The sequence below is a fragment of the Echiichthys vipera genome (assembly GCF_963691815.1).
Source record: "Echiichthys vipera genome assembly, chromosome: 9".
NCBI classification, from domain to species: domain Eukaryota; kingdom Metazoa; phylum Chordata; class Actinopteri; order Perciformes; family Trachinidae; genus Echiichthys; species Echiichthys vipera.
In genome coordinates, this window is record NC_139834.1 from 500,976 (window position 1) to 515,174 (window position 14,199).

Genomic DNA, 14,199 nt, shown 5'->3' on the forward strand with positions numbered 1-14,199 from the left:
TGTTATACAGGCGACGTTTACAGCGTGGCAGCAGGTTTTACAAAAATACTGCGAGGGTACCAGAGCGATATCAGGAAGGGGAGCGTTTTTTGGTTCCACCAGAGACGCAACACCAGCTGGTTCGAAGATGGCCGGAGACAGCGACTTGAACGGAGCCACTGTTGAAGCAAAACTCTGCTGTTAAATCATCCCAAGGTCTTTTTCTTCAAATACACTCAAATAATCCATTGAGACAATTTTTCTGTAACAACTATCAAGGTAGAAATCCAGGAGAGATGCTAACAGCAGCACGTGGCTAACAGTGGTTAGCTCGGGGCAGCACGGTGAAGGCATTCAAAGGTCTTTTTTAACCACTAATGCTGCTGAAAATAACAGCAAACCTCTGCAGCAGCATGAGAAGAGTCCTTACACACAACAAAGCATCATCAGCGTAGTTAGTGAAGCCAGAGTTTATTAAAGAGTGTTTTAAAGACTTACCTACAGGCCCCTGCACCAGCTCCTCTCATAGTAAAGTCCATTACAGTGGAAGGAGCCCAGCCTCAAGGTGAAACTTAATTTTATTTGTCATATTTAAAGTTTCAGACTTTCAGGTGGATAATAAACATTTCTGTCATGTGGGGGGCGGGTTTAAAACGATGACTGACAGCGTCACCGTCCAGTCAAACGAGGACACGTCGATCAAACATGAGCTGATATTCTGCTCCTGCAGTGACTCATCAGGGTTTAGCTGTAGTTTGAAAGTGTGTGAGCGTCTATTTTGACTTATTTTGCATCTGTTGCTGCTTTGTTGTGCGTGTGTGCGTGTGTGTGTGTGTGTGTGTGTGTGTGTAGGGACTCTTCTCATGCGGCTGCAGAGGTTTGCTGTTATTTTCAGCAGCATTAGTGGTTAAAAAAGACCTTTGAATGCCTTCACCGTGCTGCCCCGAGCTAACCACTGTTAGCCACGTCCGGCTGTTAGCATCTCTCCTGATTTCTACCTTAATAAAAACTGTCTCCATGGTTACTGAGGATTAAAGTGCAGAAACAGACCCTGGAGGAGGAGTTTACAGCAGAATTTCACTTTAATTAGATAAAATTTCTGCCATAAAAAGGTTTATTATAAGCTTTTTAAATAAACTAATGTATGTGATAAAAGCCTCTGCTGTTTGAGGTAAATGATGACTAATCCCAGCGGGTCCCTCATATCGCATGTTTTGTTTTGATAACCTTTACCAGACTTGACCAAACGTGGAGGAAAAGTTAGACCACTATCGGCAGAGCTCGCTGTTCAGAAAGAGAAAGAGAGATGCATTAATATCAACAGCACACAACAGGACACGCAGGTATTTGTGACTGAAACATAATGAAAATAGGATTTATTTGTCAAACATCGACGTCAATTTCCCCAAGTTATGTACAGATTTACATTTAATTACACAAAACTGTCAGTTTCACCACTTAAATCAGACAATTCTGGATGTGTTTGACAAAAAGAAGATATAATTGTGTCTCTGAAGCATCACTCCCAGTAATGGAGGAGCCGTTTACGCCCCCTGGTAAAGGCTGTGAGAGCTAATGTGGCCACAGCTACAGCTACACATGTGGTGGAGTATTGGTGAAGAGAAGAGGATCACGTATACCAGTTGTTACCGATACTACCTTTAAAAAAATACCCGGCCACGTTGGCAGCAGCATGTCCGGCCTCGTCACCTTCCACCAGCAGAATCCACTTTAGCATAAAGAAAAATAGGCGGCGCTAAATGAGAGCATTCTTTTCAACAATGGTGCCGGTTCACAAAGAGATCGATCCTCGTCACAACAAAGCGTTTACAGCCGGAGCTTTTTCTCTGCTTTTCCAATCTGACGAGTGATTCAGAGATCATCTTTGTGGAGCTTCACCGTCATCGTAACATCTTAGCATTCACGACACTTCGCGTTAGATAACTGAGATCACATTTCCTATAACAACAAAACTAAACAGAATCATAAAAGTACTCAAAACCCACTGAGTGGGAACAAGGAATGCATTTATAAACAATCAGAAGTACTAAAGGTCACTGCTGAACGTCTCAGTCTGTGGAAAACAACCAGAAAACAGTCTTTTCTTGTGGGATCCTTACCATGGAGCCAGGCAGGTAAAGGTGTTCAGAGAGCCCTTCATCCGCATGGAGGATCAAACTTTACCTAGAAGAAACTGTCAACAAGGTTTAGCAGTAACGTGTACTCAATGCATCATTACACAGAAACACATGCACAGTCTGCAGCTCTGACGTAATCTTAACTCAATCAACAGTGTTCATCCAACTTCAAGAGGTTCAGTACAGCGTCAAATCAAGGTCAGTCTCAACAAAACAGAGATAAGTACTTGACCCTACATTTTGAGCGACGTGCTTGCACTCTCCGCACACTTGGTGCAGAACTCCACTGAGACGTGATTCTTGTCCACGTGCAGACACACGCCACCCGCGGTCTCTTTCTCCTCCACCTTCACGCGCTTCCTGGGTAAGGCGTAGTCGTGGTCGTTGGCGCTGGGCCCCTGGAAAAGCGAGGAAGATAATTTCATCCCATTCACACCGCTGAGCCTGGACAAGAGCTGGGCTAACATGCTCTCATTGGCCAGCACCGCTCTCAAGTACCTGGTCTCATCCTCCAACTCTTCCACTCTCTTGTTCAGCTCAGAGTTTTCCTGCTTCAGGACGTTGTTTTCCGTCGACAGGGAGCCGACTTTCTTCTCCAGGTCGTTCACATATTCTTTCTTCCTCAGGCGGTTCAACCTGGCAGCAATGGCGTTTTTGTTGATCATGTGGTTAGAGTGGTTGTGCCTGTTCTTCATCTTCACGTCAGAGGAAACTCTCTCCGGAGACGAGGCCGTTGAAGCATCGATCTCAGAATCTTGGTCTTTGGCGCCGCACACGCTGAGATCATCCAGCTGGATGTCGAACAGCGTGGAGGCGGCGTCTCTTTCAAGTGTCCATTTCAAGTCTTCAATCCCAAACAGGTCGTCGAGCTCGATCCCCGAGGTGTCAATGTCATCAGATGGGAACGCATCATATGGATTTGGGAGCTCTTCAGTGGTTTCAACCACATCTACGACTTCCACCCCGAGAGGCTGCACGTCTGCGTCTGCGTTGTTCATGGCGCGTCCTCTTCGTCTGGTGATCATCGCGGTTTGACAGACGGACTGCAGGGAACGCCGTCCAGGAGATACCTTGGGATTCCTCACCTGTAGAGAAACGGAAAGAAGACATTGTTTATTAATCACTAAGGTTTTTTTCACTGCTGTTACACAAATAAAAATAAACCTATACACAATGAGAGCTGGAGGACATCAGCGAGAAGCTGCTGTTTCCTTCTCTGACATGTTCCAGATCAGCCCTCAGTGTCGACGCTCCGCCATGAAACATTTTCTCCGCCCTTGTTGCCGTGACGGTGACTCGATTAAAGTGACCCGCTCGCCGAAGCCGTCGCCTTGCACGAAACTCAACAGCAGCAAATAAACAGGAGGTGAACTTGAGCCCGCGGAGGCAGAAGGTGTCTCCTCTCGTCTCTGTCAGAGACTGTGTTGCTCCTACGCTCGCTCTCAAAATCACTTTAAAAGCACAAAACTGAACCGACGCATAACTGGAAACACGGAGATCGTCCAAGTGTTCAGAGGAAGATGAGAGGAATAATAATCGCTCAGAGGAGAGAGAGAGAGAGAGAGAGAGAGAGAGAGAGAGAGAGAGAGAGAGAGAGAGAGAGAGAGAGAGAGGTGCTTCTGTCTGCAGGTGACTCACATCAACAGGAACCTGTCTCACATTTCGCTCCTTCTCACTTCTTTAGTTTGTTCTTATTTTATTTAATCTGCTGTTAAACTGAACGCTGCGTGTTGTTGTTTATGTATAAACCTGCGTTTAACCACAATGTCTGTTGCACTCTGTCACATTAAGTTATTGTTTTTAGCTTTATTTTGATTTGATTTGATGTTTTTATGCTTATTGTCACTCTGATCCTTTCATCTTTGTATTAAAATTGTTGCACAATAATAAAAAAAGCTTCTTGAATCCAGATCTGGATGTTAAGGCACAAAAGGAATCGCTTTAAATCATTTCCTTAGTTTGTAATTTTAAATTTATAAATGTATAATTGACCCGACAGCACTCAGTCAGAAAGTGACAGAACCAGGACGTTGCTGTAGTGTCCTCAAAGCAGTTTCAGTCCAAAGCAACTGGACTTGGTTCTTTGTCAGGAAGACGTTTCACCTCTGATCCAAGAGGCTTCATCAGTTCATGTACACATCTGACCAGGACCAGGACCAGGACCAGGACCAGGACCAGGACCAGGACTGGACCAGGACCAGGACTGGACCAGGACCAGGACCAGGACCAGGACCAGGCTGGGACTGGACCAGGACCAGGACCAGAACCAGGCTGGGACTGGACCAGGACCAGGCTGGGACTGGACCAGGACCAGGACCAACTGTAGCAGTGACCAGTCCCGTTTTTACTAAGTACTCGTAATCAGCTAATGTGAGTATTTGAATGTTGAAATGACTGAAAACACCCGTCCCTCCTAAAGAGACAGCGTCTGAAACACTGAGTGAAACAGAGAAGTCCAGTCACAGCAGCACAGGAAACTGAGGAAACTGAGGAAACTTAATTAAAAAGACTCAAAAAAGCTCTTTGGACTTAATGTTTTGTTACAGTTTTTACTTTAAGGGAATATAATTCTGCTGCACTGTTCAGTAACTTGCTAAATAATAAAAATTAATGTACAGAACGTGATAAAACCGTGTTGTTGCCACATCATTCACACCTAAACACAACATTATCACAAGTAGAGAGAAGTTAAACCCATAAAGTTAAAGTTTGGAACATTTCTGCAGTAAAGTTGAATTATTGTTGTTGAGCCTGGAAACACATGAGTCAGTCAGTCACATGAGTCAGCAGGAAGTTAAAGTTAAAGGAGAGGAAGTCGCTGAAAGCTGCAGGTGAACATTAATATCGTGTTATTTAAAGACTCTGCTGCTGTCGCCTCCATTTTGACTGAACGTCTCACTGACGTAAGAGCAGCGTCACTGTCACCGAGCAACACACTTCACATAACTGCACTTTAATGCACCTGTGACACACGCGCACACGCACACACACGCGCACACACACACACACACACACACACACCCCATCTCCTAATGTCGGTGTGTTTGTGCCACCGACAAACAATAACACACGGTGTCCGTAAGCGTCCTAGCATTAGCTTTAGCACTAGCTTAAACGTTAGCTGTAGCATTAGCTCGTTCGCAGGGCCGTGGTTGCCCAGCGTAAATGTCCTAATGTTTAAAACTCAGTATCTAACTCTCCCGCTGCGGCACCGATAGTTAGTTAGTCGGTTAGTTGAGTCGGTTAACCGTTAAACTGACTTTAGCCGGTTCCCGCCCGGTTGTGGTCGAAGCTAGCGCGGCTAACGCTAACACGCGGCGCTAAAGCAGAACTAACGTAATCATGACGCAGCAGATTTTAACGGCGCGTCTTTAACCGACAACTCACCGTCCTCACGGAAACAGACGAACCAGCTCAGCGGACCGTTTCCGGTAAACGGAGCCGGTTATTCACGCTCGTGCCGCCGCTCACAAAACTTTTACTTAAAGGTGAAAAAGGACAATGGCGGCAGGTCCGCTCTTCTTCTTCTTCTGCGCTCTTCCTCTTCGTCTTCTTCTTCGTTGTTTTTGGCGGGTTGTTAAACCAACTGTAAGTTGCGCAGCGCCCCCTACCGACCGGAGTGTGCACCACAGGGTCCAGTTCTCTACAGTTTTACATCAAATTATCTGAAAATAATGAAACAACAAAACAAAAAACCCTCTATTCATATTCACCTGTGTTAAAGTGTGTTAAAGTGTCCTCTAGGAGCATAAACGTGTGTTAAAGTGTCCTCTAGGAGCATAAACGTGTGTTAAAGTGTCCTCTAGGAGCATAAACGTATGCTAAAGTGTCCTCTAGGAGCATAAACGTGTGTTAAAGTGTCCTCTAGGAGCATAAACGTGTGCTAAAGTGTCCTCTAGGAGCATAAACGTGTGTTAAAGTGTCCTCTAGGAGCATAAACGTGTGCTAAAGTGTCCTCTAGGAGCATAAACGTGTGTTAAAGTGTCCTCTAGGAGCAGAAACGTGTGTTAAAGTGTCCTCTAGGAGCATAAACGTATGCTAAAGTGTCCTCTAGGAGCATAAACGTGTGTTAAAGTGTCCTCTAGGAGCATAAACGTGTGTTAAAGTGTCCTCTAGGAGCATAAACGTGTGTTATAGTGTCCTCTAGGAGCATAAACGTGTGCTAAAGTGTCCTCTAGGAGCATAAACGTGTGTTAAAGTGTCCTCTAGGAGCATAAACGTGTGTTAAAGTGTCCTCTAGGAGCATAAACGTGTGCTAAAGTGTCCTCTAGGAGCATAAACGTGTGTTAAAGTGTCCTCTAGGACACACACACACACACACACACACACACACACACACACACACACACACACACACACACACACACACACACACACACACACACACACACACACACACACACACACACACACACACACACACACACACACACACACACACACACACACACACACACACACACACACACACACACACACACACACACACACACACACACACACACACACACACTCCTTCAGTAGAAACAGTTTTTATTGAATCAAAGTGCCCAAAAACATTTTAAACACAACCACCGTGTGTTCACCGGATCCTCTCTGTGTCGGTGCAGCTGCTGGGTTTGAACATCGCTCTGAGCGCTGGAACCAGAGCGAGCCTGATCTAAACTGAGGTGGAGAACCACTGATCTAAGGGCGCACTCCCGTCCCGTGCCCCAGCACGTGTCACGGCTAAAGTCTGGTTCCTTTGACCAGTGTGAGTGCAACCGTACCACGTCTAGGAGCGGCACGCTTGTACTCACACTACCTGGGCCTCGGAGAATGCTTCTTGCTGCCTATACGTCATCACGCCGTAACACGTCACACGCATTGATGACGTCATGGCGATGCGTGACCTCAGAACCGCCGTAGGCCTCGTGCTCGTACACGTGCGCACGCTCGTGCTCGTACACGTGCAAACGTGCTTTACTAAAGCCCACCTCTCCCAAACGGGCCGTGGACGGCAAGCGTGCCGCTCCTAGACGTGGTACGGTTGCACTCACACTGGTCAAAGGAACCAGACTTTAGCCGTGACACGTGCTGGGGCACGGGACGGAGGCACAGTGGGAGGGCGCCCTGAGTCAACGCACAAATCAATTCATCAACTACATTTTTGTTTCTGCAGCACACTTCTTTTTTTTTTTTGTTTCTTTTTTAAGTTCAGCATCAAAACAACAACATTTGGCAGCGGCTCAGAAAAGTTGAAGTCCAGCTTTGAGCTTGTTGACGTCGCTGTGGCTCCACAGGACGCCGTCGGTCGTCCTCAGGGCGGCGGGCGCTCCGGGGACACGGTGCGGCGCGCTGCTCTCCAGCTCCACCGGCTGGTCGAACACACTCATGGTGGAGTAGTTCTCCACCATGAGGCACGAGGGGTCGTCCGACTGCCCCGGGACTTTACCCAGAGGGAAGTTCTTCCACAGAACCTTGTCGCTGCACACCTGCCACGGAGAACCTCGGAGCACTCTGGACTTCTCCGCCTGGTTCTCTGCCCCTCGGCTCTCCTGAGAGGACGCCTCGCTCCGGTCCGACTCCGCTGCGGGGGGACGGCTGTGGCGCCGGGAATGCTGCAGCTTCTCGTGTAGACTCTCCAGCGTGTACACGGGCTGATGCTTCTGCTCCGGAGGAGAGTCGCAGTCCGAGCGCGTGAACTGAGTGTAGATGGAGCAGAGCTGCAGGAGCCTCTGCCGCGTCTCCAGAGGGAGAGGGTGCTCCATGTCGTCCAGGATCAGCTGGAGCAGGTGAGGCGTGCTGACGCAGGGGGCGTCCAGGCACGCCGACAGCAGCTGCTGCCACCTCAGCTGGATGCGGTTGACGAAGATCCTGTCCTTCATGCGGGCCTTCCTCTGCCCCTTTGTCTCAAAGTGGAACTCAAACTTGTTGCTGTTGCAGAGGATGGTTTCTGAGATCCAGGCGGAGACGTAGAACGCCCTGTGGGTGTTCGGCTCTCTGCTCAGCACCTTCAGCTCAGCGAAGAGCTTCTCCAGCAGGAGGTGGATGAAGGACGGGGAGTTGAACATCTTCAGGAGGGGCAGCCAGAAGCGCAGGAAGGTGGGGCTGAGCCGGGGTTCAGACGCGCGGCAGCTGTCAGGAGACGCGCCGCAGCCTAACGTCTCCAGCTGCTCCGCGGTGGGGACGAGGAACCCGTCCTCCAACAGCACCTCCACCAGCAGCTCGCTGGACTGCAGCGCGAACTGCTTGATCTCACCCAGTAACCAGCTCAGGTCTGCAAAGGGGGCCGGCCACAGGTTCTGGTCCTTGTCCTCGGGGCGCCGGTCCAAAGCCTGGTACTGCTCCTTCTCAAAGGAGATCAGCAGCTCCCTGGCGTCGTTGTAGGCTTCCATCTCCTTCTGCCGGGCCAGGAGCTCGTCCTCCTGGCGTTTCAAGTCCACCTCCTCCTCCTCCTCTCCATCAGACTCGGACTCCCAGTCCTCCGCGTTGGGACCTCCCCCCAGCTGCCTGGACCAGTACTCCTGCTGCAGCCAGTCCAGAACCACCTTACAGCCCTTGCGACACCACTTTAAAGTGGGCAGCTTCCTGTGTGTGAAGTCATGCCTCAGGTCCACGACCCAGGTGGGGATGTTCAGGTTCCCGGCCAGCCTCCTCAGGGGCCGGGCGGTCCGGCCCTGCTGCCGCTCCGTGATCAGGTTCACGAACCTCATCAGAGCCGCTCCATAGAGCAGGACCAGGTCGTCCCCGTCCAGCTGCCCGGAGCTGTCCAGGACCTGGCACCGCACCAGGTCCGCCGTGCAGTCCACCGCCACCGGGGTGCTGTTGGCGTAGCGGCCCCTCCAGGCGGAGACCCTCTGCAGGGCGAACCTCTGCAGGGAGGGGTCCTTGGAGTACAGGTACTCCAGCACCTGGTCCCACTCCGCTTTGCTGGCCCACGCCACCACATGGCGCCGTTTCTCGGAGCTCTTCTTCTTCATTTCCCGGTGACCGGACTTCCGTTCCCACGGTAACGGGTCAAACGCACCGGGCACCGGCGGTTCACGGCGGAGCCTCGAGTCAGACCGGAGCACAAATGTCTTTATGTCGTTAAATCTGCGCGTGAATGTGTTTACAGACGGGAGCGCATCCCGGAAGTGACGTGTGTGGCCTCTTCTTCTTCTGTGGTGTAACGGCAGGTTGGTGCAGCAGCGCCATCTTCAGGAGGGAGTTCACTCATCACTAATATTTTAGTTTTACAAACTTCTTTATTTTCTTTTTCTGTACGATTCAATATTTATCTATATATTTAATTTAATATATATATCAATACATATAATTTTAAATTTATTAGATATTTATTAATATCTCATCTCCAGCCTCTGATCCTGGATCAGGTCTCAGGGGCAGCAGCTCCAGTCTCTGATCCTGGATCAGGTCTCAGGGGCAGCAGCTCCAGCCTCTGATCCTGGATCAGGTCTCAGGGGCAGCAGCTCCAGCCTCTGATCCTGGATCAGGTCTCAGGGGCAGCAGCTCCAGCAGGGACCCCAAACTTCCCTTTCCTGGGCCACATTAACCAGCTCTAACTGGGGGATCCTGAGGCGTTCCCAGGCCAGTGTGGAGATCTAATCTCTCCACCTGGTCCTGGGTCTTCCCCGAGGCCTCCTCCCAGCTGGACGTGCCTGGAACACCTCCCTAGGGAGGCGCCCAGGGTTCATCCAGACCAGATGATCCTGAACCACCTCAACTGGCTCCTTTCAACACAAAGGAGCAGCGGCTCTACTCCGAGTTCCTCACGGATGCTGAACTTCTCCCCCTCTGCTGCCCGGGTCTGGACCCTCGAGGCCGGTCTTCCTCCGGGCAGGGTCTCTCCTCCTCTTCCTGGTTTGTCCGTAGAGTCCGGCCCCTCGCCTGAGACCACTCTGCCATGGGAGACCAGGAGCACCAGGGTCCAGACCACAGCCCTCAGGTTCACAGGGACTCAGACCTGAACCACCATGAGGGGACGGGTCCAGACCACAGCCCTCAGGGTCACAGGGACTCAGACCTGAACCACCATGAGGGGGCGGGTCCAGACCACAGCCCTCAGGGTCACAGGGACTCAGACCTGAACCACCATGAGGGGACGGGTCCAGACCACAGCCCTCAGGGTCACAGGGACTCAAACCTGAACCACCATGAGGGGACGGGTCCAGACCACAGCCCTCAGGGTCACAGGGACTCAGACCTGAACCACCATGAGGGGACGGGTCCAGACCACAGCCCTCAGGGTCACAGGGACTCAAACTGAACCATGATGAGGTGATTGAACCTTTATTTAACCAGATTTAACCGAGCCCACAGAGGCGTTTTAAAGTGTTACACAAAGTCACAAGAAAAAGAAACAACATTATCAGACAAACATGAGATCTCCAAAGACAACAACATCGAGTTGATTGGATTTAAACCTTTGTCACGTTTGTAAAAAGAACATTAACAAATACAAAATGTCCTGAGAACATAGTAAACACAGGGTAAACATTGTAACTGTATGTTAGTCGGTCATTGTTAACATTTGAAGTTAGCATTTAGCTCCGAGCACTGACCCACCTGTGCCCGGAGACGCTTGTTAATACTTTTTAATGTGGAATAAAGGAACAACACTGACTGAGTCTCCGCTCACAGTGACAGAGATTAAAGTGCAAACAGATCGTTTCCACCCCCCCCTCGGTGTTCCTGAGTGCTAATGTTAGTGCTGCTGTCTGCGGCAAAGACAACCAGACAGCTCCCAACAACACTGTGTTTGATTAAGGCTCGTTCAGACGAAGACGATCTTTGTCTTTGTTCGGGGCCCTAGTTTGTCTTTGTTCAGGGCCCTAGTTTGTCTTTGTTCGGGGCCCTAGTTTGTCTTTGTTCGGGGCCCTAGTTTGTCTTTGTTCAGGGGCCCTAGTTTGTCTTTGTTCGGGGCCCTAGTTTGTCTTTGTTCAGGGCCCTAGTTTGTCTTTGTTCAGGGCCCTAGTTTGTCTTTGTTCAGGGCCCTAGTTTGTCTTTGTTCAGGGGCCCTAGTTTGTCTTTGTTCGGGGCCCTAGTTTGTCTTTGTTCGGGGCCCTAGTTTGTCTTTGTTCAGGGCCCTAGTTTGTCTTTGTTCGGGGCCCTAGTTTGTCTTTAATCAGGGCCCTAGTTTGTCTTTGTTCGGGGCCCTAGTTTGTCTTTGTTCAGGGCCCTAGTTTGTCTTTGTTCAGGGGCCCTAGTTTGTCTTTGTTCGGGGCCCTAGTTTGTCTTTGTTCGGGGCCCTAGTTTGTCTTTGTTCAGGGCCCTAGTTTGTCTTTAATCGGGGCCCTAGTTTGTCTTTGTTCAGGGCCCTAGTTTGTCTTTGTTCAGGGCCCTAGTTTGTCTTTGTTCAGGCCCTAGTTTGTCTTTGTTCAGGGGCCCTAGTTTGTCTTTGTTCAGGGGCCCTAGTTTGTCTTTGTTCGGGGCCCTAGTTTGTCTTTGTTCAGGGCCCTAGTTTGTCTTTGTTCAGGGGCCCTAGTTTGTCTTTGTTCGGGGCCCTAGTTTGTCTTTGTTCGGGGCCCTAGTTTGTCTTTGTTCGGGGCCCTAGTTTGTCTTTGTTCGGGGCCCTAGTTTGTCTTTGTTCGGGGTCCTAGTTTGTCTTTGTTCGGGGCCCTAGTTTGTCTTTGTTCAGGGCCCTAGTTTGTCTTTAATCAGGGCCCTAGTTTGTCTTTGTTCAGGGGCCCTAGTTTGTCTTTGTTCAGGGCCCTAGTTTGTCTTTGTTCGGGGCCCTAGTTTGTCTTTTTTCAGGGCCCTAGTTTGTCTTTGTTCGGGGCCCTAGTTTGTCTTTGTTCGGGGCCCTAGTTTGTCTTTTTTCAGGGCCCTAGTTTGTCTTTGTTCGGGGCCCTAGTTTGTCTTTGTTCGGGGCCCTAGTTTGTCTTTGTTCAGGGCCCTAGTTTGTCTTTGTTCGGGGCCCTAGTTTGTCTTTGTTCAGGGGCCCTAGTTTGTCTTTGTTCGGGGCCCCCAGTTTGTCTTTGTTCGCGGCCCTAGTTTGTCTTTGTTCGGGGCCCTAGTTTGTCTTTGTTCGGGGCCCTAGTTTGTCTTTGTTCAGGCCCTAGTTTGTCTTTGTTCAGGGCCCTAGTTTGTCATTGTTCAGGGGCCCTAGTTTGTCTTTGTTCAGGGGCCCTAGTTTGTCTTTGTTCAAGGCCCTAGTTTGTCTTTGTTCGGGGCCCTAGTATGTCTTTGTTCGGGGCCCTAGTTTGTCTTTGTTCAGGGCCCTAGTTTGTCTTTGTTCGGGGCCCCCAGTTTGTCTTTGTTCGCGGCCCTAGTTTGTCTTTGTTCGGGGCCCTAGTTTGTCTTTGTTCGGGGCCCTAGTTTGTCTTTGTTCAGTCCCTAGTTTGTCTTTGTTCAGGGCCCTAGTTTGTCATTGTTCAGGGGCCCTAGTTTGTCTTTGTTCAGGGGCCCTAGTTTGTCTTTGTTCAAGGCCCTAGTTTGTCTTTGTTCGGGGCCCTAGTTTGTCTTTGTTCGGGGCCCTAGTTTGTCTTTGTTCAGGGCCCTAGTTTGTCTTTGTTCAGGGCCCTAGTTTGTCTTTAATCGGGGCCCTAGTTTGTCTTTGTTCAGGGCCCTAGTTTGTCTTTGTTCGGGGCCCTAGTTTGTCTTTGTTCAGGGCCCTAGTTTGTCTTTGTTCGGGGCCCTAGTTTGTCTTTGTTCGGGGCCCTAGTTTGTCTTTGTTCGGGGCCCTAGTTTGTCTTTGTTCGGGGCCCTAGTTTGTCTTTGTTCAGGGCCCTAGTTTGTCTTTGTTCAGGGCCCTAGTTTGTCTTTGTTCGGGGCCCTAGTTTGTCTTTAATTGGGGCCCTAGTTTGTCTTTGTTCGGGGCCCTAGTTTGTCTTTAATCGGGGCCCTAGTTTGTCTTTGTTCAGGGCCCTAGTTTGTCTTTGTTCAGGGCCCTAGTTTGTCTTTGTTCAGGCCCTAGTTTGTCTTTGTTCAGGGGCCCTAGTTTGTCTTTGTTCAGGGGCCCTAGTTTGTCTTTGTTCGGGGCCCTAGTTTGTCTTTGTTCAGGGCCCTAGTTTGTCTTTGTTCAGGGGCCCTAGTTTGTCTTTGTTCGGGGCCCTAGTTTGTCTTTGTTCGGGGCCCTAGTTTGTCTTTGTTCGGGGCCCTAGTTTGTCTTTGTTCGGGGCCCTAGTTTGTCTTTGTTCGGGGTCCTAGTTTGTCTTTGTTCGGGGCCCTAGTTTGTCTTTGTTCAGGGCCCTAGTTTGTCTTTAATCAGGGCCCTAGTTTGTCTTTGTTCAGGGGCCCTAGTTTGTCTTTGTTCAGGGCCCTAGTTTGTCTTTGTTCGGGGCCCTAGTTTGTCTTTTTTCAGGGCCCTAGTTTGTCTTTGTTCGGGGCCCTAGTTTGTCTTTGTTCGGGGCCCTAGTTTGTCTTTGTTCGGGGCCCTAGTTTGTCTTTGTTCGGGGCCCTAGTTTGTCTTTGTTCAGGGGCCCTAGTTTGTCTTTGTTCGGGGCCCCCAGTTTGTCTTTGTTCGCGGCCCTAGTTTGTCTTTGTTCGGGGCCCTAGTTTGTCTTTGTTCGGGGCCCTAGTTTGTCTTTGTTCAGGCCCTAGTTTGTCTTTGTTCAGGGCCCTAGTTTGTCATTGTTCAGGGGCCCTAGTTTGTCTTTGTTCAGGGGCCCTAGTTTGTCTTTGTTCAAGGCCCTAGTTTGTCTTTGTTCGGGGCCCTAGTATGTCTTTGTTCGGGGCCCTAGTTTGTCTTTGTTCAGGGCCCTAGTTTGTCTTTGTTCGGGGCCCCCAGTTTGTCTTTGTTCGCGGCCCTAGTTTGTCTTTGTTCGGGGCCCTAGTTTGTCTTTGTTCGGGGCCCTAGTTTGTCTTTGTTCAGGCCCTAGTTTGTCTTTGTTCAGGGCCCTAGTTTGTCATTGTTCAGGGGCCCTAGTTTGTCTTTGTTCAGGGGCCCTAGTTTGTCTTTGTTCAAGGCCCTAGTTTGTCTTTAATCGGGGCCCTAGTTTGTCTTTGTTCAGGGCCCTAGTTTGTCTTTGTTCGGGGCCCTAGTTTGTCTTTGTTCAGGGCCCTAGTTTGTCTTTGTTCGGGGCCCTAGTTTGTCTTTGTTCGGGGCCCTAGTTTGTCTTTGTTCGGGGCCCTAGTTTGTCTTTGTTCGGGGCCCTAG

At 49.9% G+C, this 14,199-nt stretch overlaps 2 protein-coding genes across 3 annotated transcripts; both read right to left on the bottom strand.

Moving 5' to 3' along the window:
• Positions 1-1,376: 1,376 nt before the first annotated feature.
• Positions 1,377-5,642, bottom strand: crebzf (CREB/ATF bZIP transcription factor). Of its 2 annotated transcripts, XM_083920277.1 has the most exons (5): positions 5,505-5,642; positions 2,616-3,202; positions 2,355-2,515; positions 2,100-2,173; positions 1,377-1,708 (listed from the first exon to the last, which is right to left on the bottom strand). In XM_083920277.1, exons 2-3 carry the CDS (start codon positions 3,140-3,142, stop codon positions 2,467-2,469), a joined length of 576 nt encoding a protein of 191 aa, XP_083776403.1. In that variant the 5' UTR covers positions 3,143-3,202; positions 5,505-5,642; the 3' UTR covers positions 1,377-1,708; positions 2,100-2,173; positions 2,355-2,466. The 2 variants fall into 2 exon arrangements, with proteins under 2 accessions (XP_083776403.1, XP_083776402.1); XM_083920276.1 differs by having other exon boundaries at positions 2,100-2,515; positions 2,616-3,197; positions 5,501-5,636.
• Positions 5,643-6,802: 1,160 nt separating this feature from the next.
• Positions 6,803-9,189, bottom strand: las1l (LAS1 like ribosome biogenesis factor). The gene has a single exon (XM_083920808.1). It carries the CDS (start codon positions 9,077-9,079, stop codon positions 7,346-7,348), a length of 1,734 nt encoding a protein of 577 aa, XP_083776934.1. The 5' UTR covers positions 9,080-9,189; the 3' UTR covers positions 6,803-7,345.
• Between the last annotated feature and the right edge of the window lie 5,010 nt (positions 9,190-14,199).